The sequence below is a fragment of the Saccoglossus kowalevskii genome, chromosome 17 (assembly GCF_978046115.1).
Source record: "Saccoglossus kowalevskii chromosome 17, keSacKowa6.1, whole genome shotgun sequence".
Taxonomy (NCBI): domain Eukaryota; kingdom Metazoa; phylum Hemichordata; class Enteropneusta; family Harrimaniidae; genus Saccoglossus; species Saccoglossus kowalevskii.
This window is the reverse complement of record NC_140657.1, coordinates 3437623-3457469: the sequence shown is the minus strand read 5'-3', so window position 1 is coordinate 3457469 and position 19847 is coordinate 3437623. Positions and strand designations below refer to the sequence as shown.

The window sequence follows — 19847 nt, the reverse complement described above, 5'->3', positions numbered from 1 at the left end:
CGTAGGCTGTTAAACCTGTGTTGATATCATTGGCTGTTAAACCTAGGTAGATACCATTGGGTGTTAAACCCTTGTTAATATCGTTGGCTGTTAAACCTAGGTTGATATAATTGGGTGTTAAACCTATTGTTGATATCATTGGGTGTTAAAACTGTGCTGATATCGTTGGCTGTTAAACCTAGGTTGATATAATTGGGTGTTAAACCTGTGTTAATATCGTTGGCTGTTAAACCTAGGTTGATATCATTGGCTGTTAAACCTAGGTTGATATCATTGGGTGTTAAACCTGTGCTGATATCATTGGGTGTTAAACCCTTGTTAACATCGTTGGCTGTTAAACCTGTGTTGATATCATTGGCTGTTAAACCTAGGTTGATATAATTGGGTGTTAAACCTATGTTAATATCATTGGCTGTTAAACCAATCCTGATATCATTGGCTGTTAAACCTGTGTTGATAGCATTGGTTGTTAAACCTATTGTTGATATCATCGGGTGTTAAACCTGTACTGATATCTTTGGGTGTTAAACCATTGGTAATATCGTTGGCTGTTAAACCTATTATTAATATCATTGGCTGTTAAACCTAGGTTGATATTATTGGCTGTTAAACCTGTGTTAATATCATTAGCAGATAAACCCGTGTTAATATTATTGTTTGTTAAACCTGTGAATATTATTGGGTGTTAAATTAGGTTGATATAATTGGGTGTTAAACCTGTGCTGATATCATTGGCTGTTAAACCTATACTGATGTCATTGGGTGTTAAACCTAGGTTGATATCATTGGCTGATAAACCTGTGTTAATATCATTGGGTGTTAAACCTGTGTTAATATCGTTGGCTGTTAAACCCGTGTTAATATCATTGGGTGTTAAACCTGTGTTAATATCATTGGCTGTTAAACCTATCCTGATATCATTGGGTGTTAAACCTGTGTTAATATCATTGGCCGTTAAATCTAGGTTGATATCATTGGGTGTTAAACCTGTGTTAAAATCATTGGCTGTTAAATCTAGGTTGACATCATTGGATGTTAAACCTGTGTTAAAATCATTGGCTGTTAAACCTAGGTTGATATAATTGGGTGTTAAACCTATCCTGATATCATTGGGTGTTAAACCCTTGTTAATATCGTAGGCTGTTAAACCTGTGTTGATATCATTGGGTGTTAAACCTATCCTGATATCATTGGGTGTTAAACCCTTGTTAATATCGTAGGCTGTTAAACCTAGGTTGATACCATTGGGTGTTAAACCCTTGTTAATATCGTTGGCTGTTAAACCTAGGTTGATATAATTGGGTGTTAAACCTATTGTTGATATCATTGGGTGTTAAAACTGTGCTGATATCGTTGGCTGTTAAACCTAGGTTGATATAATTGGGTGTTAAACCTGTGTTAATATCGTTGGCTGTTAAACCTAGGTTGATATAATTGGGTGTTAAACCTGTACTGATATCTTTGGGTGTTAAACCCTTGGTAATATCGTTGGCTGTTAAACCTATTATTAATATCATTGGCTGTTAAACCTAGGTTGATATTATTGGCTGTTAAACCTGTGTTAATATCATTAGCAGATAAACCCGTGTTAATATTATTGTTTGTTAAACCTGTGAATTTTATTGGGTGTTAAATTAGGTTGATCTAATTGGGTGTTAAACCTGTGCTGATATCATTGGTTGTTAAACCTATACTGATGTCATTGGGTGTTAAATCTAGGTTGATATCATTGGCTGATAAACCTGTGTTAATATCATTGGGTGTTAAACCTGTGTTAAAATCATTGGCTGTTAAATCTAGGTTGACATCATTGGGTGTTAAACCTGTGTTAAAATCATTGGCTGTTAAACCTAGGTTGATATAATTGGGTGTTAAACCTATCCTGATATCATTGGGTGTTAAACCCTTGTTAATATCGTAGGCTGTTAAACCTGTGTTGATATCATTGGGTGTTCAACCTATCCTGATATCATTGGGTGTTAAACCCTTGTTAATATCGTAGGCTGTTAAACCTGTGTTGATATCATTGGCTGTTAAACCTAGGTTGATACCATTGGGTGTTAAACCCTTGTTAATATCGTTGGCTGTTAAACCTAGGTTGATATAATTGGGTGTTAAACCTATTGTTGATATCATTGGGTGTTAAAACTGTGCTGATATCGATGGCTGTTAAACCTAGGTTGATATAATTGGGTGTTAAACCTGTGTTAATATCGTTGGCTGTTAAACCTAGGTTGATATACTTGGGTGTTAAACCTATCCTGATATCATTGGGTGTTAAACCCTTGTTAATATCGTAGGCTGTTAAACCTGTGTTGATATCATTGGCTGTTAAACTTAGGTTGATACCATTGGGTGTTAAACCCTTGTTAATATCGTTGGCTGTTAAACCTAGGTTGATATAATTGGGTGTTAAACCTATTGTTGATATCATTGGGTGTTAAAACTGTGCTGATATCGTTGGCTGTTCAACCTAGGTTGATATAATTGGGTGTTAAACCTGTGTTAAAATCATTGGCTGTTAAACCTAGGTTGATATAATTGGGTGTTAAACCTATCCTGATATCATTGGGTGTTAAACACTTGTTAATATCGTAGGCTGTTAAACCTGTGTTGATATCATTGGGTATTAAACCTATCCTGATATCATTGGGTGTTAAACCCTTGTTAATATCGTAGGCTGTTAAACCTGTGTTGATCTCATTGGCTGTTAAACCTAGGTTGATACCATTGGGTGTTAAACCTGTGCTGATATCATTGGGTGTTAAACCCTTGTTAACATCGTTGGCTGTTAAACCTGTGTTGATATCATTGGCTGTTAAACCTAGGTTGATATAATTGGGTGTTAAACCTATGTTAATATCATTGGCTGTTAAACCAATCCTGATATCATTGGCTGTTAAACCTGTGTTGATAGCATTGGTTGTTAAACCTATTGTTGATATCATCGGGTGTTAAACCTGTACTGATATCTTTGGGTGTTAAACCCTTGGTAATATCGTTGGCTGTTAAACCTATTATTAATATCATTGGCTGTTAAACCTAGGTTGATATTATTGGCTGTTAAACCTGTGTTAATATCATTAGCAGATAAACCCGTGTTAATATTATTGTTTGTTAAACCTGTGAATATTATTGGGTGTTAAATTAGGTTGATATAATTGGGTGTTAAACCTGTGCTGATATCATTGGCTGTTAAACCTATACTGATGTCATTGGGTGTTAAACCTGTGTTAATATCATTGGCTGTTAAATCTAGGTTGATATCATTGGCTGATAAACCTGTGTTAATATCATTGGGTGTTAAACCTGTGTTAATATCGTTGGCTGTTAAACCCGTGTTAATATCATTGGGTGTTAAACCTGTGTTAATATCATTGGCTGTTAAACCTATCCTGATATCATTGGGTGTTATACCTGTGTTAATATCATTGGCCGTTAAATCTAGGTTGATATCATTGGGTGTTAAATCCGTATTAATATCGTTTGCTGTTGAATCTTTTTTGATATCATTGGGTGTTAAACCTGTGTTAAAATCATTGGCTGTTAAATCTAGGTTGACATCATTGGGTGTTAAACCTGTGTTAATATCATTGGGTGTTAAACCTATGTTAATATCATTGGGTGTTGAATCTTTTTTGATATCATTGGGTGTTAAACCTGTGTTAAAATCATTGGCTGTTAAACCTAGGTTGATATAATTGGGTGTTAAACCTATCCTGATATCATTGGGTGTTAAACCCTTGTTAATATCGTAGGCTGTTAAACCTGTGTTGATATCATTGGCTGTTAAACCTAGGTTGATACCATTGGGTGTTAAACCCTTGTTAATATCGTTGGCTGTTAAACCCAGTGATATAATTGGGTGTTAAACCTATTGTTGATATCATTGGGTGTTAAAACTGTGCTGATATCGTTGGCTGTTAAACCTAGGTTGATATAATTGGGTGTTAAACCTGTGTTAATATCGTTGGCTGTTAAACCTAGGTTGATATAATTGGGTGTTAAACCTATCCTGATATCATTGGGTGTTAAACCCTTGTTAATATCGTAGGCTGTTAAACCTGTGTTGATATCATTGGCTGTTAAACCTAGGTTGATACCATTGGGTGTTAAACCCTTGTTAATATCGTTGGCTGCTAAACCTAGGTTGATATAATTGGGTGTTAAACCTATTGTTGATATCATTGGGTGTTAAAACTGTGCTGATATCGTTGGCTGTTAAACCTAGGTTGATATAATTGGGTGTTAAACCTGTGTTAAAATCATTGGCTGTTAAACCTAGGTTGATATAATTGGGTGTTAAACCTATCCTGATATCATTGGGTGTTAAACCCTTGTTAATATCGTAGGCTGTTAAACCTGTGTTGATATCATTGGGTATTAAACCTATCCTGATATCATTGGGTGTTAAACCCTTGTTAATATCGTAGGCTGTTAAACCTGTGTTGATATCATTGGCTGTTAAACCTAGGTTGATACCATTGGGTGTTAAACCCTTGTTAATATCGTTGGCTGTTAAACCTAGGTTGATATAATTGGGTGTTAAACCTATTGTTGATATCATTGGGTGTTAAAACTGTGCTGATATCGTTGGCTGTTAAACCTAGGTTGATATAATTGGGTGTTAAACCTGTGTTAATATCGTTGGCTGTTAAACCTAGGTTGATATCATTGGGTGTTAAACCTGTGCTGATATCATTGGGTGTTAAACCCTTGTTAACATCGTTGGCTGTTAAACCTGTGTTGATATCATTGGCTGTTAAACCTAGGTTGATATAATTGGGTGTTAAACCTATGTTAATATCATTGGCTGTTAAACCAATCCTGATATCATTGGCTGTTAAACCTGTGTTGATAGCATTGGTTGTTAAACCTATTGTTGATATCATCGGGTGTTAAACCTGTACTGATATCTTTGGGTGTTAAACCCTTGGTAATATCGTTGGCTGTTAAACCTATTATTAATATCATTGGCTGTTAAACCTAGGTTGATATTATTGGCTGTTAAACCTGTGTTAATATCATTAGCAGATAAACCCGTGTTAATATTATTGTTTGTTAAACCTGTGAATATTATTGGGTGTTAAATTAGGTTGATATAATTGGGTGTTAAACCTGTGCTGATATCATTGGCTGTTAAACCTATACTGATGTCATTGGGTGTTAAACCTGTGTTAATATCATCGGCTGTTAAATCTAGGTTGATATCATTGGCTGATAAACCTGTGTTAATATCATTGGGTGTTAAACCTGTGTTAATATCGTTGGCTGTTAAACCCGTGTTAATATCATTGGGTGTTAAACCTGTGTTAATATCATTGGCTGTTAAACCTATCCTGATATCATTGGGTGTTAAACCTGTGTTAATATCATTGGCCGTTAAATCTAGGTTGATATCATTGGCTGATAAACCTGTGTTAATATCATTGGGTGTTAAACCTGTGTTAATATCGTTGGCTGTTAAACCCGTGTTAATATCATTGGGTGTTAAACCTGTGTTAATATCATTGGCTGTTAAACCTATCCTGATATCATTGGGTGTTAAACCTGTGTTAATATCATTGGCCGTTAAATCTAGGTTGATATCATTGGGTGTTAAATCCGTATTAATATCGTTTGCTGTTGAATCTTTTTTGATATCATTGGGTGTTAAACCTGTGTTAAAATCATTGGCTGTTAAATCTAGGTTGACATCATTGGGTGTTAAACCTGTGTTAATATCATTGGGTGTTAAACCTATGTTGATATCATTGGCTGTTAAACCTATACTGATGTCATTGGGTGTTAAACCTGTGTTAATATCATTGGCTGTTAAATCTAGGTTGATATCATTGGGTGTTAAACCTGTGTTAATATCATTGGGTGTTAAATCTGTGTTAATATCATTGGGTGATAAACCTGTGTTAATATTATTGGCTGTTAAATCTAGGTTGATATCATTGGGTGTTAAACCTATGTTGATATCATTGGCTGTTAAACCTATACTGATGTCATTGGGTGTTAAACCTGTGTTAATATCATTGGCTGTTAAATCTAGGTTGATATCATTGGGTGTTAAACCTGTGTTAATATCATTGGGTGTTAAACCTGTGTTAATATCGTTGGCTGTTAAACCTGTGTCGATATCATTGGTCGACAAATCTGCATTAAAATCGACGGCTGAAACCATCTATCATGATTTTTTAAACTAATAATTTATATTTCTTACGCAGGTTGCTCACTGAGCGGAAGGGTTCGAGTAAAAAGAACTGGCTAAACATTCTAATTTGCCTAAATTATTGATTCACGGGGACAGCAAGTCATGCTCAGTGAAAGTACATAAATATACTAAATATATAAACGTTTTTGAATTAGATTCCAATAACGAGTGAGGTGATATATGTATATATGATTATTACAATCACAACATTGACCCACATGAAATACACCATGTCAATTATTCACGTGGTTGGCAAACGCTGCTATGTTATTTGCAAATATGACTGAGCAAATACAAACATATTATTCATTTCGTGAAACATGTATAGCCGGAATAATAATACGCTTCTAGTAAGTAAGAAAATCTACACGTATATCTATATCAGTGTTGTTGTAATGGAAGTTCTCCTGTTGGCTTATTCTTGGAAATACACCCACCCTTATAACATTTCACTATAAATTATCTATTTCCTGTGCGTCATGTTATGTTTGCCACTGTGTAGAATTCGACTGTCCAATATGAATATATTTCTTCAAATTATTAAAAGAAAGAGGAACTGTTCAGGCCCATATGTTACATAAGTAGGATGTTCATATCTTATACCATTGATACCAAAAGACCACAACTTCTCAATTTTTATCAGAGGAATTAGTATGAACACTACCCATGTAAATCAAACTATATATATACCCATATTGGCATTGAATAACGAAGGACTGAGTACACCAAGCAACTGCACCAGTCCTGGACAAAGTGATGCACGGAAATTAGAAACTAACATCCACTAAATGTTTATTATCATATTATTGTAATCATAAACCTTGCATTCCTCTCGTGTTTGGTGTTATAATAATCCACCCGTGTTCCCCATCTCACTCGCACAGCACGTCATACAACCCTATATTGACAAACACACTAACTTGTTGTCGAAATTAACTCCATATGCTATTAACATTATATAATGAGTTGCAGTGTTCACCGTCCTACTAAACTCGGACACCCCTATGAGCATTTTGGTTCGCCCAATTCAGCGTTCTATTTCTGAGTAATCATCTACTTTCACTATTACACCCTTTGGAACAATACCGTGCTTTAAGTGATGTGGGCTTTTCAATGGGGAATCTCCCATTCATTCCCCGATCCCTTACTTGAATTACGTGGCTGTTTATAAACAAGATTTATACCGGGGTACATACATAACGGCATTTGAGCACTGTTCTTGCGTGTGTTGTCATAAGTCCAACCCAGGCTGATACGACTGAAAGTTAACCACAAAGTGTTTACTGTGTATTCGGTTTGTATCATGATAATACATTTACATCTGTCATCAACGTAATTACTTTCACACATCAATCGATTACGTTTTATGTGCTGTTCATACCTGGTAGCTCAGGTGAAGTAGAGTATGGATTACTGTTGTTTATTTGGGAGGTTACCAATGAATATAAACTGTTTATAATATTTAAATTAAATGTGTACCTATGGATAAGTTTTCACGATCATGAACAGAGAAACGTACCTATTTTGAAAATCAGGTCTGTATACATAAATTGGAAAACAACTTTTCACTTGAAGGTTGTATTTAGTTCAAAATCGTTGATCAAAAATTTGAGCCAAGACTTCAAACCCATATTTCCTAGCAATTTTGATTTGCCGCAATTCCATGAGTATATAATTACTGCTCAAACACATTGAAATCAATATAATAACAGCCAAGGCCGATACTTTCAAACCGCATGCCAGTCCTGTAAATGTACAATTTAGAGTGGAATACATGGCTGGGGGTCGGTACATCAGCATTTTCACGGAAATACGTTTGACGAGCCGATATATTTTGACATGTTCGAAACTTGACAAAATGTATTAGTGAATGAAATGTTGTCGAGTTAGTTTATCAAGGATCTTATTGCAAAATTATACGATGAACGATACTTGGTTTCTGATGATCTGATTTTTTAAATTATTGCTTATTTTCAGCTCGAATTGATGTAGCCTGAAGTGGATATTATTATAATATTGAAACCTGGTGGGGAAAAATGCCTAAACGTGCAAAGGTCAGCAGTTATGATCACATCCGCCCTATTGATGACTGTTTCATTGGACGGGAACAACAGTGCAAGTACATACGTGACTGTGTCGGTGATGGTGATCGCTTGATTTTTTTGCAAGGTACACCCAAAACAGGAAAAGACGCGTTTGCCAGACATGTATGTCGCGGGATCGTTAAAATGTACGAAGATGATGTACAGAATGGCGGAGAGTTGTTACACGCTTATTCTATACAGTTGTATCTGGTTGGAAAGGTTCTTCTTAAACAAGTGTTGACTGAGACGATCCGCGCAGCATTAGGACAGGATTTTGAAGACCTTGATACTTTTCTCCGCTCATCAGACGCAACGCATTTGTTCTTGCTACAGAATTGCGATAAACTTTCTGAAAACAGAGACAGTCGCACGTCGTTTCTAGATACATTGGCTGAACTCTTAGACTCGCATACAAATGTCATATTCGTAATTACATCAAGAGTGTCGTTTAGACTTACCAGGCCTACCACACTAAACTATAATATGCTCCCACTCTCAACTGCTGACGCAAAAAATCTACTGCAAAGGAACATAAAAAGTAAAGCCACGGTTGGTGATGGGACTCTTACAAAGATTGTTCAAGGTGTTTGGTGCTTGCCACATTATTTGATACAGATTGGTGTATCGTTGAGAGAAGAAGACTACACTCCAGATGAAATGGTGGAGATTTTAGAACGATCACCCGTCAGTGTTACTAGTGATGAAAGTTACTCAGATTCTGATCGACATGTGTGTCTGACAATGTCTGGTGTTAATAAATTAAACACGTTTCTTACGGAGGAATTCACATTGTGTTCTCACAAATTACAAGAAGATCAACCCTTCCCCGTGGAACAGGTTGCAGAGACGATGAACACCGGCACTGGTAGGGCAAAGCAAGATTTCTTGCACCCTCTGGTGAACAGTGGCAATGTGGCACGTGATGGTGCAGACTTTATCGCTAGTCCTGGGTCATATGATTTCATGCGTAGTATGTTTGGTGTCGAGAAGTTCACAGACAAAGAAATCACCAATGACACAATTGCAGGAGGAATCGTACGTGATTTAAGAGAAGTTGCAAATAATGCTACTAGAAGCACTGAGTCGTGCATTGAATTATCAAAGTACGATCCTGAGTTACGAGAAATGCGGGATAACCTTCTCAAGGCCATAGCAGCTAAACAGTTAGATGAAAAGTATCGTTCTTATAAACTAGCTTCTAATATAGCAAAAACAATCCTGACTAATTTTGTAAGGCCACGAAAATGTTATGAGGAGTATTTCGAAAGATGTGAAAACCTCATACACACTCATTTGGATCCGTATGGATATGTTGATGAGAAATCGCCAAAGAAAGAACCAATACAAAGCGATGAATATGAGGCAGATCTTGCCGATGCTACAGAGTGTGTTAGTCTCGGTAAACATGTGGCAGTAGTACATCCAAGTAGGGCTACACATGAGACACCACTGTTACAAAATAAAGAGATTCAAACCAACCAAGAAATGTCCAATCAACTGAATGACGGTAGTGCCCGGATGCGCAACCAAGCCACACGTGGTCGCACAACATCTTACGAAGAGACAGGTGAACCTAAGAAGCACCACCCATGCGATCCTAATATAGCAGACTTGTTAGTGAAAAACAACGATGTCGCTGAAAGCTTGGCTGGCCAGGAGGGTATGAAACAGAGAATTGTGCTCAGTATCAACCATCATCGGTCCATTGATGCTGAGCAACAGAATCAAAGTGACATACGAGAGCAACAATTAATAGTGAACGCTGATGTTAAAGGAATAGAGTGCATGGCGCAAGGACTTAGTGAGAATGTAACAGGTCAGCCGCTACACCCATCAGTCGAGTTATCTAAATCAAAAGTCAATGAAAGGCAGATTTTCCCCTCACCTGCTCACTCTGGAAACGCGGATGATTCTGAGATACCCACACCTGCCGCTAAGGTTGGACCCACACTAAATAGATCTGAAAAACAAAGTAATAGTCATACAGGTAAATGCATAGCCATGTCTTGATTATACACGATAGTAACAATGCTCATGATATAAGGTGATTACAATACTTAATTGTGCACGAAGACAGTACGGCTAAAGTTTCCATCCACATGTAGCGGGTGAATATTCCCCATCTTTAATTCTTGATGAAGTAGGAATCAACCTCCAAGCAACGACTAAACATATCAAATCATTTTCTACCGTAGGCTTATTTTAATATTCTGTATTCTGTACAGTGAACGTTTGAACATTTCTTCACACAGTAGAACACGTTTATTGTGCTCAGTGTCTGAGCTTTATTCGCCTCGTTTTAACAGTATCATATTGCTAATTGTATTCATGCGTTTCTGTCCTTAAACGTTCCAAAGAAAGCAACTGAACGACTGTACTCAAACGCGGACTACTTTTTGTGTTTGACAACGTTTTCGTATCTATTTATAACACGTGCTGTAACATATCATGTTTTTTACAAAAATATACAAATTAAATGCTTCACCATGAATAATATAGCATAAATGAATCCAAATATCATAGACAGTCGGATTGAGATCAAGCATTTTGCATGTGGCAGAGACCGAATACCCACAGGCAACCCACTAACTGTAGTAAACACTTGTAATATAGCGTTGAATTATGTAATATTATTGAATGTAACATTTTTATTTCGCAGCCAAACTACCGATTCATACGTCTACAACGCCTGCTATGGCCAGTGGTTCCTTAAAGAGAAACCCTGCCAGTCCAAGCAACACCAATGTAAAGCACCATGATTTCATAAAAGGCTGCGAGGATGATAATGGCGAATAAAAAGCGTTCTTTCAAACATCAAATCCATGCCATGCCAGCAAGACGGTACGGACTACACATACGTATCCTTTTGTGTGTGTAACAACGACTAAGAAGTGTGCTACCAAAAAAAAAATTAAATTGAGAACAATTTACCACTGATTTTTAAATTCCAACATTCTTTGGTTGTCCCCAGTACTATAGAGCTCTCGTGTACCAATTTGATTATGAGCGAAATGTTAACCAAGTATTTAATATTTTCACGTTATGTTTTCGTAAAATTATTGTTAGCTTTTTCCTCAATTGCCAAGAGAAAAAAAAATGTATCTAATGTAGATGCCTACTAACAATTCAGCCATTGCTTCATTCAAACACTGCCATAACCTGATAACGGCCACCGACCTAAAATAAGTACCCTTATGCCAAGGCACACACAAAATAGAGCGCTCGGAATGTCTGTATGCCCGAAGTACATTTCATGCGGTTAATATTTTCTTTATTCCCCATATGGACGCTTTAGGCTGATTTACTTTTATTCCATTTTTATATTTCTTGTATATTATTTTATTTTTATATTTCTCATTTTTACCACTAGTCACACTTGCCGATGTCTGGCACCGTATGCACAGCGCGTTAACGATACATGGCATTCTGGTACTGTTTTTTAATATTATATAATTATACTTAACACGTTCTATTTCTATGATGTATGCACTTTGTCGGCATCGTTATTTTAACATTATAAAATCTGATAGATTTAGAAAATATATTACTTCAATTATATATTCTACATGTTTTATTCGATTAAATGGTGTATCTATCTGCGTAAATTTAGTCATTATTCTTGTAATTACTAAATGTTACTCTGCTCGAACACAATGTTAGCTTCCTTCTGTGGTGGGGTACCATAATATACCTGCATATATCATAAATATTAGGAATAAATCAAGTCACACCTTAATGTGGGAAGGAATGTAAGTCTATTGCGTGATGGAAGTCTGAGTCCGCTATTTTGTACTGATGCAATATTATATCAGTCAACTGATTCTATTCAATAAAATTGTAATTTTGTTTATGGTAATAGAATGAAACTCCACGATGTTTCGATTCCATGATTACATGTGTATTAGTATGACAAGATAACGCTTCATAATGCTACCAACCATAGGCAATAATACATAAATGCAATGACTTATTTATTTAATTAATTATGAGATACTAAAGCTAAATTGCTGAAGCTAAAGTGAATTACTGAGCAATGTTAACAATGTTGTTAACACTTTGCTAATGTTATGTAATAATCGCATTTTCAAATTGTATTGAAATAATTTTATCTGAATTTTAAAATGTAGGTCATATTTAGTATGGTATAGTGGCAATAGTACTGTTATTGATTGTCGGTGAACAAGCTGTTTTAACCAGAGTGCTATGTGGGTGTCTCATTGAGGCTGACCTTTAAGTTTTTTTTAAAGTTATTTTTAAACAGCTTTATTTTTGTCCTAAGAGCCATTGAAGTATTAATTTATTTTTATTTTGTATTATTATAGAGTGGTTATTTTATAGAAGAATATATATTTTTCTTTATAAAATCTTATTATGTATTTAAAGTATATATGTAGTATTATAGTGTGTTTTTATTTGGTGCTAACTTATTTTATTGAATAATGCTACTAGAGCTAAATATACCTTAAATGTAAATGTACCTCGAAATTGTTTTCTATCTCTCAAATAGTTTCTAACTTTTTCCGTCGTCACGTCACATTTCGGCATCTTTGGTTGTAGGAACAATTTCCTTTGACCCCATTGACCTTGTTGTCTGTATCCAGATAATACGATTCCGTATATATACAATGATCTTTAATTTGGTCCAAATGATTTTATATATTACTGTGACGAATCTTAAACATTTTTGATTGTCTGTTTCGTTTTAATTCTTTGTATTATGCATGTGTGTTGGACTAAGGTGTTAGTTTTTAATATATATGCTGCAAAAAGAATATTTTAAATGAAATATATATATATATTCAATATACCTTTCTCTCAACTGTACTAGCATATTTGTATTAGACAGCGTCAACGTGTTCGTGTACGTGGCGTTACATCCAATGATTGAATTAGTCAATTGTACAATACAAATTTCGAATTCTGCTGCGAAAAATTAAGTAAGGCATCCTGTAGTTTGAGATGAAATCAATGTGACCGATTATGGAGATTTTGGTTCCTCATTACGAATAAACAGTAAACCAATAAAAACACTCCTATTCATTGATGGCTTACTACAAAACAACATAATATCGTCGCCCTTCTTTTCACTCATTTACGTCACAGATCAGTTCGTGGAAATGTGAATTGTATTCTGTAAACACAATTAAGTTCCGTTGGCTTAAAAAACGAAAGTCGTTACATCTTTCACTCAAAGGCGCCCTGCAGTATGCATGTCTAACCATGTGGGCTGCATTTCCGCAGTGATTATTCATTACACGAAAAAAACTAAGCGTTCTCTCAGTACAGTGCTATCTTATGTTAACTATACACAACTTTGGATGCAACGACATGTTTGAACTGGTTGATAGTTTTATTTGCTTCATAAAAATATAAGGTTGATTTATCACTGTGATATATAGTGAATCTGGATATGTGTTACTACCATGTTTGATGAAATAAACTGATATAGAAGTCAACCCACATCTGACTTTATTTATGGAGTATGATTATTTATAGCCGACAGTGTCATGTGATAATTACTAACTGTGTGTAAAAGACAAGTCGTATTTCTCTGTTTGTCCATTTCATTTGTTTTGAATTATGACTGCAAACATCTGAATGAAATTAAAAAATATAAAATGCGCTCAACAACTCGCGTATAAACACTGACTTTAATAAATACAATTTTACTTTGTAAAAACGAAAGAATTTCACAATGTATACAACGGAAAGCCTTTATCTAAGTGTTATACAGAAAAAAGAACGAACTATCATTCTGAATGAATGTTTCATTCAAGTAGGCCCCAATTATCGCTGACAGGGTAATATTAATGGGAAAATATCGACCTGCGTTAAAGCAGCACAGTCTCCATGTTCGATATAGGTCCATATACAGCGTATAACACATTAGTTGTTTACAATAATTCGGCGACTACGGCACGTTATTGTACGAACTTCACATTGCACAGTTACACCAACCATGCTAACTGCCGGCTCTCCCACTTTTTACTAAAGTCCCTGTACGCACTTTTATTGGGCACTGTATCCCTAATATAGCTTCGCTCTGTTATCTTTTTCCATGCCCTCATCTCTGTCGATCAACACAGAGTTTGTTGTGATTTCCGAAGCAGCAAACTTTTATGAAATGTATGAGGAGCTTCAAAAATGTGGTACAATAGTAAAAAGTTGGTAAGAAACATAATTGATCGAAATTTAATGTGTTTATCTGAAGAAAAAATAGACTTGATATGATTTTGGCGAAATGATTGAACTAAAAAAGATCGTCAGTATCACAACATTGCTACAATTAACTGTACGTAAAGAAATACACGACTCACCATGAAACATCTAGATTCTATGACGTTAAAATGACGTCATAGACAGGGAGTGACCAACGTCATTGAAATTGAAATATAGAACTGGTTGTTATACACCCGCATATTAAAACAATAACCACGCCGTGAATGACGTCATGTACACTATTTTAAATCACGGAAGAACTTCTAAAGGGGGTGATGCATATTTCGAAGCCACGTATATTGGGTACTTATTTCGTGTTTTGAAATCCGCGTCCATTGTCTGTGGCTAAAATTATGACTGCCTACCAAAGCAGACAGTTCCACAACGAATGTCAATTCTATGGTGGGACAGTGTGACAATAGAATACCCGGCAGCAACAAAATTATTGATGACATTGTTGTCAATGGCGGAAACAGAATACACGTCCACCAATGAAACAATGTTTCAGTGGATTTCAGACAAATAAACATGTACTAGTAGAAGACATATATCTAGGATTTGGAAGCTTTATTAACAACATATAACTGTACTTGGACAACAAAGTGCGACAAGCCCACACTCGTACACACGCAATAGCCTACAATGCTTACAGCCTCTATAGACGATCTGAAGTGGCGACGAATCACTCGAACCCGTGCTGGATTCCAACAAGAAACCACGTATTAGACTTCAGTAAATTGCATAGATCTGATTGGAGGCGTCTCTAAAGCACGTGCCCAATCAAATTTAGCGTAAATACAGGAAATATGTTAGTATTGCCAAAGAGGGCGCACTCAAATATTCGTTGGCTACTGCAAACAATATATGCTGAGGTGTGGCAGTGAGGCAATCGTCGAATAAACGGACCTTGCCTGGCGAAAACGATTGATCACTGAAAATAAAAATTCATGACTGGAACCGGTTCTATCATACCGGCGTCACTTAAACAAACTAACACGCCAGACCTAATCATCTGTGTGTCAATGTATGTCACTATGATCAAACACCCACAATAAAACACTGAATTGCCTCATGGGATTAAATAAGATTTTACATGGTGACTTGTAATTTTTCCCAATGTATCAGATAGTGTACAAATGTTTCGACAAGCAAAACGTCCGCGCTCCAACCATGTAATTGTCCAATGTCCAATCACGCAGCGTGCCTCGGGGTTCGCGCGATCCTTGTACTTACAAGCCTTGGGTAGAGTGGCACGTGCGGAGGAAATGCTGAATTGTTCGAGTTACGGTCATCTTGAATTTTCAAGGTGAATGTTCCGGTGAAGCACTCCACTATCACCTTGAAGTATTTCATTAGGACTATGTGTATGTGACAATGCCCTCACAGTTTAGAATCAGTTTAGTACCAACAGCCAATCATATTGCTTCTTTCTACAACGCGCTTGGAAAGCTATTGAAATTTTCAAGGCGGGGCCAATTCACGAGACGCGCACCACTCTACCATGTATTTCTATGGGCTCTGTGCGAGCCGGTGAAAATAGCTAAAATCGAGGAAACAACACAAATATACATTTGAAGAAATTCTAAACAACCAAATTGAAATATGTCGCATATGTAGGGTAATCTTGTTACACTGTTCAGGGGGGTGTCAACAACCGTCCCAAAATACCGTTTTCTGAGAATTTATTGGTCTTTGTTTTCACCATGGTTGCCAGGCGGTGAAAATGCCTGACCTGAGAATAAATGTCGCTGCGCACAGTGGAAGCTTTTTTGGCTTGGATGTCGAGGCAATACAGCGACGATATCCATACATCATGCAACTCACAGATATTCAGACCAAAGCTATTCAAACTGTACTTAGTGCCGAGTCTGTTTTGTCGCACTGGAAATAGTAAATCCTTATGTTATTATGGTTTACCGGCCTTTCGACCATCGAGTGTGGTAATTGTGTTGTCGCCACTGCTGACTATTGTAGAAGACTAGGTGTTATACCTCAAATTTCATGAGGTCACTGCAACATATATTGGCAGAAATGAAGCCAAAGACATCGGAAACGCAAAGATCCAAGCGCTTACTGGCAGTCATTGTAACAAAGCTTTCTATTGGTCGGTAAACTTTCTATCGCGCAACCACGTGACATACACGGTTATGAATAGAATTACCGCACTGTGTTTGTAGAAGGAGGAATATCCGAACGGAACTACACCGTGCAGTCGGACACTGTACAATGATGACATGAGTTCATGCTAAAGTAACTCTGATGCTAAGATGGCCACTTCTATGTGTCCAAATTGCCGGGAAATCAGTAACTTACAGGGCAGGCGTAAATATTTATCATTTCAATGCACTTTAGTTTCGGTGCCTACGTCACGTTGTACGACACATTGCATTGCTCTACATCAACCACGCAAACTGGCGGCGCTCTGACTGTTTATCTAATTGGCACTGTTCCCTGTACGTGCTTCTGTTAGACAATGTATCCATCACAGATAGCATAGTTATGTTATTTTCCCCCGTTCTCTCATTTATATCATTACATCAATCAACACAGTGCTGTCGTTATTGTCGAAACAGCAGACTTGAATGTGTGAAAAGCTTCAATAATGGTTACTACTCCTATGTGGCCAAGTTGGCGGGAAATCAGTAACTCATTGGCATGAATATTCATTATTGCAATGCACAAAGGTCGTATGTCATGTGATTTACTTCTTTAGAGGTCAATCTTACACCGAAAAAATAGTGTGTTAGAGATTACCAGAAAACAATAATAAAAATCGTGAATAATAGAATCCCGACTCCCAAAATTAGGTGCCCACACATATGTTGACATGTCGTTAATATTGATTTTTCTATTTGGAAATATGTTATTACATTATCGGTAATCATCTTGTTACGTTATCAGTTGGAAAATAATCTATTACATTATCAGTTATTTGTTGTTACATTATCGGTTGCTTTTTTTGTTACACTATCGGTTGCGTGTTGTTACATTATCGGTTTCTATAACAATATCGGTTAATTCGTGTTACATTATCGGTTAATGATACATTATCGGTAATTGTTACATTATCGGGTCCAACATATACCCCAACACTAAGGTCATAGAAGTTGTTAAAAATATTGAACCCTGGAAAAACCCGATTGATATGGTCACATTTGCCAATGACACTCAAAATGAATCAATAATTAAAAATATTAATAATGATGTTGAAAATAATGAAATTAATAACGTGAGCATTGTGAATAAAAAACACAAGTCTGTTGTACATGCAAACAATAACGAGAATGACTTTCCTGATTCTCAAAATCAACTAAAAATAGTATGGATACGACCGACGTAGTAACTGATGATTTGTCAGTCAGCATGGATGGCATACATACCATTGAGGAGTCGGTACTAGCCTGGCCCTTGTCCGTCACTCAGTCCAGTCCCACAATTTATTGATGTCTTTGACAGCAAGTTTGACGAACATGGTAGCCCCCCTGATAATGGGGATGATGCAGAGTCTATCTCATCAGACATTTCTGATATATCTCAAATGAGCACTAGTGATTCAGCTAAAGACAAACTGTTAGACCAAGCGTCGGTGTTGGCTTTCATAAAAAAGTCATATCACAACAAAAGAATTGTTGAATTTGCACTTGGTTTTTGCTCCGACCTTGCTTTACTTATCAGGTCTATCAATAATGTAATTAAAAAATGTCGAGATGCCAATCAATGGTAAAGCACTTGTTATGCGCATGCTCTTTAGACTGAAGGCTCACTATAAAACAAACAATTAAAAACAAAAAGTTTGCTAAAAGAGCACATGAAAAATCGGACAATGACATACTGAACGTACGCCGTGATTAACAATACCAGGACCAAACTTGAGTGGTTGGAAAATTTTCACCCTTGATGTATTATAGAGAGCGCACTCTAGTTGTCAACCAGATCGTTGTGTCTAAACTGATTCATAAATTTGTTTCCTTATGTTCGCCCAACAAGATCATTGATGAGCTTCAAGAGCTGTTTCTAAACTCTTTTTGGAATGGTCGACACTGGATTCGTAAAGAAATTGTTTATCCCCCGGTCAGGGCGGGTGGCCAAGGATTGATTGACCTCCATACTCGCATATCTTGTTACCGTCTAAGTTACATTCAACACTATTTGAATCACGTACAAAGAACACCATTAAAACTGGTGCACTTCAAAGTAGCCGGAATTACTAAGATTGGTTCAACTGCTGTTTATCAAGTCATGTTCACGGAATTGTATGAATGCATTTAAAAAGCCGTACATAGTGAAACTAGTACTATTGTTTATTTACAAACTAATATGGCCAAATATAATAAACATACTTAAAACGCATTTTTAACATATTCAAAATGCATTAACTTCATCGCTCCAAGTGTCGAAAATATGGCATTAAAGGGCGTTTTTTCGCCGTGTAAAATGTCTTTCAAACACCTTTGAAACACATGTAAATGCATTAAAATGTGTAAATAAAAACGCATTGTAAATGCATTTTAAATGTATTTTTATTTGATAAGGGTTCCCCACATATGTCATGAATTTATATATACATTGAGTCAGCATATTAGCATATTAACAGTTCGTTGTAACAGCTTCGTTAAGTACTAATACAATGTCACTATAGGGTACACACAATAACTCGCCTGTTATAGTATATGGACCTTCAAAGGAATGCAGGTCAAACAACATACGCAGTAAAGGCGATTGAAATTGCGTGTAGATTAATGCTAAGTGTGTCCTCGTTATGCACTATAGGTGTCCTTGTTCGACCTTGGAAAAAATGGCTGCCACCGGGGTTACTCGCGGTTCAGAACCCCGGAAAAAAACAACATGTAACAAATAGTATTTTGTCGCAGTTTTCGCTCTGGGGGTTGTATAATAAACATATCATTGATAGGTGAATCGTCGGTAAACACAAAGTAATCTTTTAAGATATGTTTATTCATTGACAGTTTTCACTTGAACATTTAGGTTGATTGTGTATACACATATTTCAGTAAGCCTTTGATTCTGTTAATAACATACTCCTTGTGTATAAGTCAAAATGTTAGTTTTAGTGCTAGCACGTCATTGAACGCGTTACCAATGAGTTGTTGTTGACAATTAGTTTATTAGCCTGTTTTACGATTCAGGCAAATTAAATATCTACTTTACACTAAAAAAAAAAAAAAAAAAAAAAAAAAAAGATTGGACTTGATTGATGACAGTGGTTGGTTAGAGCCCGAATGCCTTGTACCCATATATTCACGGCGAATCTTAGATATGGCTCTTGATGTGGTAAAAAGAGCAATTCCGTTAGAATGGAAACATTCTCTTAATGGCGGACC

The 19847-nt window shown here is 36.3% G+C and overlaps 1 protein-coding gene across 1 annotated transcript; it reads left to right on the top strand.

Annotated features, from left to right (window-relative positions):
* The first annotated feature begins 8179 nt into the window (after positions 1-8179).
* On the top strand, positions 8180-13746 carry LOC102801558 (uncharacterized). Its single transcript, XM_006817319.3, has 2 exons — positions 8180-10273; positions 10946-13746. The coding sequence occupies exons 1-2, from the start codon at positions 8239-8241 to the stop codon at positions 11080-11082; spliced, it is 2172 nt and encodes a 723-aa protein (XP_006817382.2). The 5' UTR covers positions 8180-8238; the 3' UTR covers positions 11083-13746.
* The last annotated feature ends 6101 nt before the right edge of the window (positions 13747-19847 follow it).